This window comes from Mustela lutreola, chromosome 11, assembly GCF_030435805.1.
Source record: "Mustela lutreola isolate mMusLut2 chromosome 11, mMusLut2.pri, whole genome shotgun sequence".
NCBI lineage: Eukaryota > Metazoa > Chordata > Mammalia > Carnivora > Mustelidae > Mustela > Mustela lutreola.
Window position 1 is genome coordinate 60,756,249 of NC_081300.1, and position 13,743 is coordinate 60,769,991.

Genomic DNA, 13,743 nt, shown 5'->3' on the forward strand with positions numbered 1-13,743 from the left:
ACTTTAATAAAAATTCAACAATACATGTTGTAAAGTAACAACTAACAGAATAGTAAGGGAATATACAATAAGTAAACTAATAAAAGGAGAAAATTTTAGCAATTAAAAAAATTCTTAACCAAAAAGAAAGTTAGGGAGAGAAAATGAATACAGACCTGATGGAACAAATAGAAAGCAGGTAGGAAGATGGTATACTTTAAAACCCAAGTAATTATATCAAATATAAACAGAATAAGGAATCTAATTTAAAATCAAGGATCATTGGGCACCTACACGGCTCAGTGGGTTGAGCCTCTGCCTTTGGCTTGGGTCATGATCTCACAACCTCCCCCGCCTACTTGTGATCTCTCTCTCTCTCTCTCTCTCTGTCAAATAAATAAATAAAATCTTTTTTAAAAATGAAAATCAAGGATCATTATATTATATAAACAACAAATCCTAAATATATCCTGATTGTAAAAGACACACCTTAAATATAAAAATACTAAAAACTTGAAAGTAAAATTATGGGAAGGAATACACCATGCAAAGATTAATCAAACAAAGCTGGTGTTTAAAAAAAAGGAACGTTGGTATAACCGTATACATGTCGACTACAGCCACATTGATAAAAGGGTAAAGCCACCATGAAGATATCATAACTTTAATTGGGTATGCACCTGATAATACAGCCTCCATATATAAGTAAAAATGGACAGAATAATACACAAATCAAAGAAATCACAAAGAAAATAAAAAGGATATTTGAATCCAATGATAATAAAAACACGGTATCAAAACTTCTACTCATTAAAACATACCATTAACATGAAAAGGAAAGCTACAGAGTTGGAGATGATGTCTATAATATATATAACTGGCAAATGGCTTGTATTCAGAATATATAAAAATCATAACATAAAAGAAAAGACAAAAAATATATATGTAAATTAATTAGAGGATACCAGGGCCTGGGGGAAGTTGAGAATACACATTTACTGTTTAGTGGGTAGAGTTTCTGTTTGTGTGATGAAAAATTTTGGAAACAGAAATAATGGTGATGGTTGTACAACACTGTGAATGCAATTAATGCCTTTAATTAAATGGTTAAAGTGGTAAAATTTATGTTTTACAAGAAAAAAATACTACTGAAGGGGAGCAAGGTGGGGGGGATGGGATGCCTAGGTGATGGACATTGGGGAGGGCATGTGTTGTGGTGAGCCCTATGTGTTGTGTAAGACTGATGACCTGTGGGGTGCCTGGGTGGCTCAGTGGGTTAAAGCCTCTGCCTTCGGCTCAGGTCATGATCCCAGGGTCCTGGCATCAGCTCTGCTCAGCAGGGAGCCTGCTTCCTTCTCTCTGTCTGCCTCTCTGCCTACTTGTGATCTCTGTCAAAAAAACAAACAAACAAACAAACAAAAAACTTAAAAAAAAAGACTGATGTACTGTAAACCTGTACCTGTACTCCTGAAACAGACCTGTAACCCTGAATCAAATAATACAATATATGTTAATAATAAAAAAAGAGAGAAAGAAAATAGTAGACAAATAGTCAAAAGACCTGAACAGGAATTTCACAGAAGAGATATCATAATGGCCAATAAACATATGAAAAGGCACTCAACATGATCAGCCATCACATAAATGCAACTCAAAACCATTATGAGATATGTACCATTACATACCCTCCAAAAATAGGTAAACTCTTCTCTTTAATGACATCACCGAATAGTATGGTGGATGTGGTACAACAGACACATTGCTAATAAGACCTGAAAAACCACTTTGGAAAACTACTTGGCAATACCTTCTAAAACTTAAGAGACGTGCAACAATCCAGCAATTTTACTAGATATATACCTACCAGAAGTGCATATGTATATTCAAGAGAGTTTATAGCGGTGTTATTTAAAATAATAGCTAAAACACTAAACAATTCATATGACCATCCATAGCAGGCCGGGTAAACCAATTCTGGTATTTTCATACAACTGAATACCATCAGCAATGAAACAAACTAGAGCTACATGCAATAACAAGTAATTTATCTCACAAACATAATGTTGAACAAAAGAAGCTAGACACAAAAAACACATATTGTAAGATTATATACATACAAAGTTTACAGGCAAGTAAACCCAATCCGTGGTGATAAAAACTAAGACAATGATTATATATGTGGAAGACGTGTGGCCTACTTGTAATGCTCCTTTGTTCAAAGTCAGCTTGGTGTTTACATGTTTGTATCACTAATGATTTGTGCACCTTTCTGTAGGTATGCTGAACTTCCAAAAAAAGGAAAAATTTGTGAAAAACTGGGAAACGGCCAAAAACATAAGTTTTGAGAAGAAAATGTCAAAATAAATTATTTTTTTAGACATAAGAAAAGTGGCCAAAGACTGAATTAATACAAGATACCAAAAAAAATGTTTAAGAAATCCTAACCAACATTTCATTACCAGGCTATCATCACTAAAACAAAAAAAAACCTACTGAACTCTCATGTACATGAGAAATGTACTACATTTCATGTAGTTACATGAATTGTGCTTAAACAAAAAAATATTGTTGAACTCTTACACAACTAGTTGAAATTTGCTTAAATTCCTTAAAAATTTGATGGGACATCTTCTTAATAATATATTTTCTTTATATGATAAGGGCAATACCAGCAGCAAAAGACAACAGGATGTCATGGAATGTTTATCCTTCATACACTTAAAAATCAATAGAATGCCAGTGAGATATTGATCTGAGAAGGGCAAAGGCTGAACCAGATAAGCCCAATAAATTCAATGCATGAATAAACAGATCTTACCTTATCTTGACCCTGTTATACTACTACTTAAAATAACTTTTGTGTAGATAGAAGTTTGAATTAGGGAAAATATTACTAGCTTTCCCAATAAGTTTGCATTGCTTTATATAAATCAGTATTTTTCTGGTCCTTAAAGTATTCATGATCCCATGCAACAGTCTGAAATAGTTGGCCAAAAACAAGAACCATTTACCCAATGATAATTTATTTTTCATCTCTTTTGTTTGGTTAAGACCTTTTGTGAGCATATCACAAGAGTATAATTTATCCACATGCTATACTGCAGAGCAGTAATGAAAATGTATGTCTACAAAATGGGGAATTATTTCAAATGTGTCTGATCACCAACATTCTTCAGGGTTCTACTGCAGCTTTAGGGACACCTCTAGCCCAGAGTATCCACAAGTGCTTATAAGAGGAAGGCCGATGACCACAAGATTGTCCAAACTAGTTCTTGACCATCCACATACCTCAGTCAATCCACACTTGAGTCTAGGCCACATTTCACTGACCTAGTATATTGGACTAGTATATCCACATTTCACTGACCTAGTATATTGGACTAGTATATCCAATTGATATCCCCAATATAGGCTGCTCTGGCTTTCATTCCCAGGTATCTCTCTCTTCTGATAAACAGTGTGTACAGACTGCTCTCTCTTTACCTCTCTATTCAACTTGGCTCTATGGTATTCATTACATAACTGTTGAAAGGATGAGCATGGTAGGCAGGCTCATAAAAGTGAGATACCAGAAAGAGATACTTCATAAATCCAACAAAGTTTGAACATCAAAAATAACTAAACCTCGAAATATTTCAATTCTTCTTGCATATGAAAAACCACCCCAGTATCAACAAGCATAACCAGTGCTGAACTCCTTAGAGTTAAGTCTGATTGTAGGACTGTGACAAAAAATACACATCGTAAGCCTTAAAGCATCTTGTAGTGCCAGGTAGTCAAGACGTGCTCAAAAACACAAAAGGATGGCTGGATATCAAAGGCACACAGGAAAGCGATTGGTGGCTCAGTCAGTTAACCAGTTATGTGGCTGCCTTCAGCTCAGGTCATGATTCCAGCCCACTTCTCCCTCTCCCTCTGCTGCTCCCCCTACTTGTGCTCTCTCGATCTTTCTCCCAAATAAATAAATAAAATCTTTAAAAATAAAAAAAAAGGTGGGGGGGGGCACAGGAGCCAACCTAAAGGGAGCTCCCACTGGCCACAGTTGGAACAATCTGAGCAAAAAAATAACACGGTAATGAATAACAAAGTCTAAAGTATACACGATCCCAGAATGATAGAAATAAATAAGTAAACGGGGGGAGGAGACAAATCTTCCTTATGGAAGAATTCCAAATAATATTAAGCAATAATATTAAATTATATTAAAATTAATTCATAAAAGATTAAGTAATAATAACAATATTAATTCATCTCTCCTAGAGGAGGCCACCTTCTCCATTGCAGGCTGGACTTAATGACTCCTTTCCAAAGAAGAGAATATAAAAAAGGTAAAAACAGTAACTCTTTAGCAAAAAAACCTGGCAAACAAAGGTGCACATCACCAGTGGTGCCATGTGGATGTAATGGGTCCCAATCCTATGTGATGAGAGGAGCCTTGCCCTTAGTGGTAATTCCTTGCCCAAACACATAACCCCAGTTTAGTCAAGAAAACATCAGGCAGACCTAAACGGAAGGACAGTCTACAAAACCCCCGACCAGTACTCAAGATTGTCAAGTTAGGGGAAACAAGGAAAGTGTAAGAAATCATAACAGACCAGAAGAGACATGAGAACTAAATACAATATGGTATTCTGGATGGATTTGTGAAACAGGAAAAGGACGTTCATAGAAATACGAAGTCCAAAGTTAACTAGTCCAGGGTTAATAGTTCCAAACGAAGTCTGAAGTTAATAGTAATGTGCCAATGCTGGCTTCTTAGTTTTGACAAATACACCACACTAGTATAAGATGCTAACATTAGGAGAACTGGGTGAGGAATTTCCTGTGCTATCTTTGCAACTTTTCTGTAAAACTAAAATTATCTCAAAATAAAAAAATTACTCCAAAAAACCCACTATACTTGGCAATAGGCAATATTTTCCTCACAATTTTAAACAAATATCTGGAAGAGAACAGTTTCTCTTTTTTCTACTTAGCCAACAGGAAGCAACTGAAAAACATAATATGGCTCTAATGACAATATTATGAAAGTGGGATGGGAACTGTTGCCCTTTTATAGAATTTATGATGAAGGAAAGTGATTTTGACCATACAAATAAAACAGGCAGAGTGTGACTTATCACCTCTTACCAACATACAGTCCCTGGTAGACCAATAATTGTTTTCTTTCAAAGTTGAGTCAAAAGCCTTGGTGAAGTTAACAGCTTCCCAACAAAGTCCCAATTACTTACATACCCATATCTGTATAGGACTAAACTCCACTGTTTTCCTTCACATAGGGCAGAAAAACAGATACAAACCACAAAGCATGATTTCAAAAATTTTCCCAGAAATGTCTATGGCTACTCCCACACAACACAACACAACACAACGAGAAGTACACTGGAGGGTAAAATGGAGTCAAAAGTGGCAGCAATCTTACCAGCTATGGCTAAAATACCTTAATTTTGCAAATGACCATCTGCGCGTATAGTGTGCAGGGGCCTAGAAGCAGCCTATGTAAATGAGTAGGATCAGAGTTGAAGCTGCATTAGCTTCATGGTAGACTTATGGCTGTGTTTATGTTTTATTTCTCTTCTTCCATGACTAGAACTTTTTATCTTTATATTACAGAAACTTGAACATTGCTTGCACACGGTAGGAACTCAGTGCATTTTTAAAAAAATATTGTATTTATTTATTTGAGAGAGAGAGAAAGGAAGAGGGCATGAATGGGGTAAGGGGGCCAGGAAAGAGGGAGAAGCAGATCCCTACTGAGCAGGGAGTCCAACGTAGGGCTTGAACACAGGACCCTGATATCATGACCTGAGCCAAAGGCAGACATTCAACAGACTGAGCTAACCAGCATCCCTGCATGTTGTTAAATTTTAATTAGCCCAACATATTGGGAGATATTGTACAAATGGAATAATTCTTACATATTACTACACTTGATAAGACATTTTACCAACCCCTAATACCATCATTCACCCCCAGACTCTACACTGGACACATAATACATAAATCTCAAATATTCCTTTCATTTAATAATCAGGATGTTAACACTCAAGATTTATACCAAGAATGAACAAGAATTCGTGTTTTAAAACATGTTTTCACTAATTTCAACCTTCTCCACAAGTATTTGTTCTCTCTTTAAAATCAAATAGGCTATTTTTTCAAGACCATTTCTCCCACCAAATTAGCATGAAACTTACTGAGAAGCTTGACTGATCATGTCCTCTTTTCAAATCCCAAACAACGCCCAAATGTTCTCTATACCAAGATGCCTTTATTAGTATGCATGCAGGCTTTCATTGTTCTTCCCAGGAAAACCTATTACCAATCCAAGATTATTTTAAATCAAGATGCAGTCACAATTTTTTAAATATTCTTTATACATCTAACATTAAAGATACATCAAAGATTTTGAAATCAAAATCTGAAATAAGTTATTTTTGCCAGATGGGTATTATGGCCTAAGAGGCTGCTGAGAGCATACTGTGGTTCCAAGCAGGAATACTATTGTTGTTAATAATTCTGTGGCATTCCAGGAAAAAAGAGTTCTAACCTTGCGAAGGTCTGGAATATAACCCAAATTCCATCAATGACTACTTCTTAAATAATGTGTATAATAACATGCGTTCCAAATGCCAATGAGGCACAGTGGTGACAAAGAGCAAGCAGGCTGTGTATATGCAGAGCCTGAGTGTCTTTAACTTGTTAATTAAAGGTGTGAAAGCAAAAATCTCATCAACCTGCATATAAGAAACTTTTATAAAGCCGTAAGATTTATTATAAGTACATAAACATTAAGGAAAATAAAAATGTTAAGTAAGATGCCTAAGACGAATCATAAGCCCTCTTGATTCTAAGCAATGTTTCCTTTTGCCATCACAGAAACGCTTCATAAAACGTGCTGCTTAAGACGCTATATCATAATGTAATCATTTTTGCTCTTAAGATATCCTCTGAAGAACTAATTTCTCCTTTTGATCTCCTTCAATCCTTGATCACAGTGCTTCTGTGGCCATGTTAGTATATGGCACTTGATTATAATCAAGTATAATGCTAAATAAAATGACTTGTTCTTCACTGTCTTCTTCCCATTTTGGTCTCATCTCCCTGCCTTCCACATCTTTCATCATATTCCTATTTCTCTTAAAGGTATGCCTAATTTAATTCAAACTGAATATGAACATTCTGGATCAACACTGTAAAACGGTTTTAACGAGAACTGTTAAAGGTAAACACTGTTAAAAGTAAACAAGAACTAAAATCAATAACTACTACCCTCAACCCCCAAACAAGTCAAGAAAGCATGTGAGAGGTTATTTCTTTCTATGGGACTGAGTGGAGCGATACCACTTGTTCATTCAACTCAGCCGCAGAGGGAACACTGGCCAACTCCAGAACTCACTCACTCGAGGATCATAGCCAGGATCCAATTCTGCACACTGAACACAACCCTGTGTACCACCCATCATCTGCTAGACCTGTGGTTCCCAACAGGGGAGGACTTTGTTCCCCCAGGAGAAATTTGGCCATGTCCAGGGACTTTGTTGACTTTCATGACTTGGGGGAGGGGGATGGGTAGTTACTGGCATCCAATGGGTAGAGACCAGGGATGCTGCTGAACATCCTATACAGGCCCAGGGCAGCCCCATACTGAATTATTTAGCCAAAATAAGAACGAGAGACCCTGACTCAAAATATGTGTTCCCAATTTCGAATAAAAATGTAGAACAGCAGGACCACAGGCACAACAGTGGCACAAAAGGACAGAGAATTAGGGGGAAAACCAGAACTTAGCCAGTATCGGCTACCTAACAAGCCTTTAGTCACTTCACATGCATCCTCTCACTTAAGTGGTCTCACGTGAAAAAGTGATCTATTCTCATTTTACAGATGAGGAGGCTGGACTCACAGTGATTGAATATGCAGAGCTTAAGTGTCTTTAACTCAGTAATTAAGGGAGGTTAAGGAACTTATTCAAGGTCACTCAGCTAGGAAGGGGAGGAACATAAGGACCCAAATTTGCACCAAATCTGTTTCTAAGTCTAGAGGTTAAAAGACCTGGATTTGATTCAAAGTCATCAATATGAATATAAGCAAGTCCCTTAAATCCCCTAAGCCTCCATCTGGAAATAACTCAACAGATAAACCATGTGAAAATATAAATGCTGTTGAATGCCGACTACATACAATCCTATGAAACAACCTACAGTGAAAAATTACTTCTTAGAATCGAGGTGTCAAGATTAACATTTTTCCTTAAAAATAGAATTTATACATGTGCACAGAACTAAATTATTCAGTATTTTTAAGAATCAAGATGAAGTGTTCAGAAGACACTTCTGTGCCTTCTGTAACCATGCAACTGCTCTTAAATCCTAGGAGGAAATAAACTAACATAAGCAATATGTTAGTAAGAACTTCCTAAAGATTTGTAATTGATCAAGCCTAAGATGCTCAAGACTGTATCAACAACTTTGGTTGGGCTCTCTCTCAACAACTGGTAGCAAAGCTCATGAGTCAAACCAAGGAAGAGGATGGATTGCAGGGAAACTACTATTCTCTCCAAGAAGACAGAGTATTACACTGAGGTCAAGATATTATTACTCATACTAATCATACAAAAAAACCCAATAATTCATTTCAACATGAGATTCTGATTTTTTTTTTTTTTTAACTACTGCCAGAATACATCTGTCTTGACAACTAAATGACTCGTAGGTCCATAAGCATAACTTTAACCACACTCTTCTGGGATTAAGTTCAGGAAAAAGAAAGTGAACTCGTGTTTATTCCTTCCAGAAGTCAACACTATGAATGCCGCTTCTAAAAGAGGGTTACACACAACCATTTTCCCCCTTGAAATGCCAGATTTCAAGGCACTGCTTTGCCTCAAAGCATATCTTTGCATATCATGTTAATACACTATAAATAAATTATAATACCAAGTATTTCCCACTAACATTAAGTCCAACTTTAAAAAATAAACACATCAAACTAAAAACTATAATAATAAAATAATTTCCAGAGAATTATGAAGAATAGATTTAAATAAGTCAAAGTTCTAAAATGCATTTACCTGACACACACACACACACACTTTTAATGTTCATGGGAAGTGAAAGAATTGATAACTAAAATCTTGAATGCTTTTTATTTTAATCAATTTAGATAAGGATTTGGATTAAATGTCGTTTTACTGACTAATGAATTACATCTTTCACCTTAAGCATTTTGACATTTCCATCAACTTTCTAAAAGTGAGGGCGGATTATTTCTCTATGTTTTTAATATACTTGCCTCTCAAAAGACTGAAATATATAAAAACTGATAGCAGAAACCTATTACCAATCCCCTCATCATCATTACCTCTCTGAGTAAGCGCTAACTACATAATAATGTGTAGGTGATAATCTTGAAGAATTTACATTGGACAATAACCTAACTAAAACCCATTTTATGTTTATCTGAGATCCTGTCAACTTTTGACTTGACAAGCCTGTTTTCTCATTGCAACAAATTTTAACACACAGGTAAATGGTAGTTATTTTTAACTTTCAAGAGCTAGAAATCATTATTTCGTCTCCTCCTGTTTCTCCCAAAATAGCAACATTCTCTTCGGGGCTTTTTATATTTCCAAACTGAAGGAATTTGTTACCAAATTTAAAAAAAAAAAAAAAACTATTAGCTGACTACTCATTCCGAAAGGTGTAATTTTCCTGACAGCAGAATTAACTATCCTTGACGAGATCTCACATGAACCTTTCCTAGCACCTACCACATCCCAAGTAAACAGCCCTGGCATGTAAGTATGTATACATAGCTTATCATGAAAAGGACCCAACCCACCCCATTTCCCAAACAAGACGGGGGCAGCTGTCCTATGACAGTCTGTGCAATTACCAGCACCTTGGGGAGGTCCGCGGCCCTACTCGGGGGGCGCAGGCCCGCCCGGACGCCCTCTTCACAACCCCTCTTTGTGCCGCTGCCCGTCCCCCCCGCCCCTGTTCTGACCTACGTGGAGCCCCGGCTAGACCACAGGGCCAGCACCACTACCCCCCGCCCCCCGCCGGCCCCAGGCCCTGCTCCTCCCGGCTCTCCCTGGAGAGGTGGGCGTTTGCCGGGCGGAAGGGCAGGGCCCAGGCATTACGAGGGAAAAGGGGGGCCGTGGTGGGGGTCCTCCTATCGGAGGTGGGGTGCGCATAGCTGAAGAGCAGGGCCCAGGAAGACGAGGGAGAAAAATGGGGCCGCAGGAAGGGGTCCTCCCATGGGAGGTGGGGGTCGCGGGGCGGAAGGGCCTGGCCGGGGGCGTCCAGGGGAAAGGGGCCGCGGAGAGGGGTCTCGGTGGAGTCGCAGGTCGGCGGCCTCACCCGTGGCGGGGGGCGGCTCTCCCGCGTCGTCGGGCGCCAGGGTGACGGTGCCGTCCCTCCAGACGCGGATCTGCGCGGCTGAGCGCACGCGGCGACGGGGCTGGCGGCGGCCGGCGTCCGCGGCGCGCAGGGAGCCGCAGCACTGGTAGCACACGGCCCACGCCTGCTCCTCGTTGATGGGCTGGTTGTAGAGCCGCAGGATCTCCTCCAGGCTCAGCGCGTCCGGCGGGCCGCCAGCCGCCCCGGAGTCCGGAGGCCCCTCGCCGCCCGCCGGCTCCGCCCGGGGCTCCCCGCCGCCCGCCGGGCCCGCCGGCTGAGCCATCCCGCGGGTCGGCGCTGCGCTCGGCCGCCGCGCCGTGTGCCGGCGTCTCTTCAGCTCCGGAGCATCGTCTCGGCGCGCCGCCGCCTCCTCATCCCCGGAACCCGCCCCGCCCAACCTGGCCGCGCGCGCCGCCGTGGGGGACCAGGCGGAGGACTGGGCGAGGGCCCGGCTGCCGTGGGCGAGCGAAGAGCGGCGAGGACGCCGCGGCCGTCCTGACCAGGCCGCCGCTGCCGCCGGCCCGTAGCGACGCGATGGCGTCCGCCGGCCCCGCCCCGCGCCTCGCCGCGCGCTCAGGGCCGGGGCCGCGGAGCCGCCCCGCCAAGGGTCCGCACGGCCCGCAGCTCGGGTGTGCGCTCCGTGGCCAAGCTGACCGCGCTGACCGCAGCGATCCCCGGCCGCGCTGGGAGGCCACCGGCGCTGGATCCCCCAGGAACTGACTCGCTGGGAGGCTAATTTGGAGTTCGAACCCAGCCTGTAGCAAATTCCTAATAAAGGTCTCTGAAACCGCTCCGGCTCCGGCTTCCCCCGCCGCCGCGCCTGCTCCCGCCCACCCCCGGGCGGTCGGCTGGGCGCGGGTCCTGCGCCTCTTTCAAGCCTCCACACGGTTTCTCCCGACCAGCCGACTTCGTACTGCGCCCGGCTTCGCTCCTTCATCATCCCCCGGATCCTCCTCTGCTCTTTTTGGGGTAGTTGTCGCCATCGATATACCGTATAATTTACTTAGATGTACTGTTTATTGAATAGGTCCTCCCATTTTCATTGTAAGCTCCCTGAGGACAGGGACCTTTATGGGGTTTGCTCACTGACTTCTCCCAAGTGCGTAGATGAGGGCCTGGGATATAACCATGTTGTAAATAATTTGTAGACATTAGTTTCAGCGTCCTTCCGGATTCATTTTGTAACGTTCGCACAACTCCTCCCTAAGGATGTCTCCAGTGATCACACTCATCATAGTTCAGTGAGCCCAGTATGTTCAGACGATGTGGAATTAGTATCAGAGTGGCAACATTGAACTGAGGGGAACAAGCCGTAGAAGAAAAGAAATACTGCACTCCCCAGAACCTCGCTGACTTCATTAAGTTATGCAATATAACATCATTCTTAGATAAAATAATCGCTCATTGGTAAACGAATTTAATTGGTAACTTTCCATTCTGAGGCTAGTGCTAAGAACCAGAGAGTAATTTAAAGTATCAATCGAGTAAGAAATTTACAGTAATTACCAATTAAACTTTTAAGGCAGCTTTGTGTGTAATATTAGATCCCACGCTCTTAACCATTGCATCTTGCACTAAAAATTACAAGGGTCTATTACCAATGCTTAAGATATCACAGTACATACAGCAGTAGTAGGGAGAAGAGAGAAAAGCAAAAGGTATTTTAAAAGAGTAAGGAATTGAAAGGGGGACAAAAAAGCTTCTTCCTAATCACCTTATTATAATTTCACTACAAGAGATACAAAAAAAAAAAAAAAACAACCCTTAAGCAATATTATAGGTTCATAATCCCATTGTAAAAATGCCCCTATGTGTGCCAAACCTTGAGAAGAAAAGCCTAATTCCTTATATGATACAGATCGGATGGATAGATATGGATATATAGATACATAAAATCTTTTGATTGAAAAACTGGGAAAACATATCCAAATTTTGCTACCTTAAAAGTTTAGATTCTGTGTGAATTCTGAAAATACAGAGGGCTTTAAAACAGTTTGAACAATGAACAGCTAAACGGTCTACTCTTGTGGACAACACTACCATCTCGTGGCCTTATGGGATATTGCTGTTCCATTGCACTTGGACAACTACAACAAAAATCACTTATGTATTTGTCCTTATCTTTACTCCCTCCACAAAACACAAGTCAAATGAATTAATCAACTAATGAATCCATGAGCCAGTCCTTGCTACTCCTGGTAAAGGGCAATAAATAAATTTCCAAGTAAAGGTAACTGAAAGGAAGAAGGAAAGAAGTGAACATGAAGAAAAATCCAAATTTCACCTGAAATGTTATCGTTAAAAGATATATTCTTTAAAACAAATTCACAACAGAAAGAGTTTTTCCTCTCTTTTTAAAAAAGATTTTATTTATTTATTTGAAAGCGAGAGCATGAGGGGGGGAGGGTCAGAGGAAGAAGTAGATGCCCTACTGAGCATTAGCGGGATTTGATACTGGGACTTCAGGATCTTGACCTGAGCTGAAGACGGTTGCCTAACCAACTGAGCCACCTAAGTGCCAAGATTCTTTCCTTTCTTAAGTGATAATTTTTAAATATACATTTTGGGAAGAAAAACAACATGGCATTGAATCACAGGAGGATTATATAAAATAGGGCTTTTCCCCCCCGGATACAAACTCATAACTGATATACTGTATTTAAAGTAAATTTCTTGCCTTTGAGAGCTTATATGGAATTAAGTTGAGGCAAGATGACAAGCAGAATGTTAATATAGAGGAAAACATAGAAGATAAATCTTTAAAATCCTAGCTATATTTTATTATAAATCTATTTATTATATAACCTGAACATCTGATTCCTTTTTGTACAAAGATAGTATAACTTTTATATGATTTTTCAGAACTCTTTGAAATTTTGATAAAGGCCCATGTCCATCATCATAAGACTCTGAGAAAGTGACTTGACAAGACTATCAGAGGTCCATATATACCCAGGACTCAGTCAGGACTGTGGAATAACTTGGAATAACCTTCCCATTTTCTCATTTTCAGTTCAAGTTCAAAGTTTCTAATACCTTGGGACAGTATATTTTGTCCCAATTTCTGTCACTGATTTTATTTTTTTTTATTCTTGGCTTCACCACTTAAAAAAAAATGCTTTATATATTTAAAAGGAACAAGTCAAATCAACATGTAAATATCTTTTTCAAAGTGCTATAAGATCTGTGAAAAATAGTGGCACATGTTACTCTGAATATGATTTTAATATTCATTGATTTTGTTGCTGCATTTATTAAAAATGGAATCCTTGAAATTTTTTATCTTATATTTACTTATCATTTTTGCAGAATAAATGTACTTCATGCTTCATACTGTGGACATGCTGGCTGAGCTGCTCCG

General features: G+C 40.0%; 1 protein-coding gene across 4 annotated transcripts in view; it reads right to left on the reverse strand.

The window, feature by feature from the left end:
- The window catches only part of SPIRE1 (spire type actin nucleation factor 1), a 187,093-nt gene extending 176,138 nt beyond the window's left edge, over window positions 1-10,955 (reverse strand). For 2 of the 4 annotated variants that reach the window (XM_059138679.1, XM_059138681.1), the window contains exon 1: window positions 10,344-10,953. In XM_059138679.1, the coding sequence (XP_058994662.1) occupies window positions 10,344-10,665 (322 nt within the window). In that variant the 5' untranslated portion in view covers window positions 10,666-10,953. Of the gene's footprint in view, window positions 1-10,343 lie in introns of all 4 variants that reach the window. The other 2 variants (XM_059138678.1, XM_059138682.1) reach the window with 2 other exon arrangements.
- Between the last annotated feature and the right edge of the window lie 2,788 nt (window positions 10,956-13,743).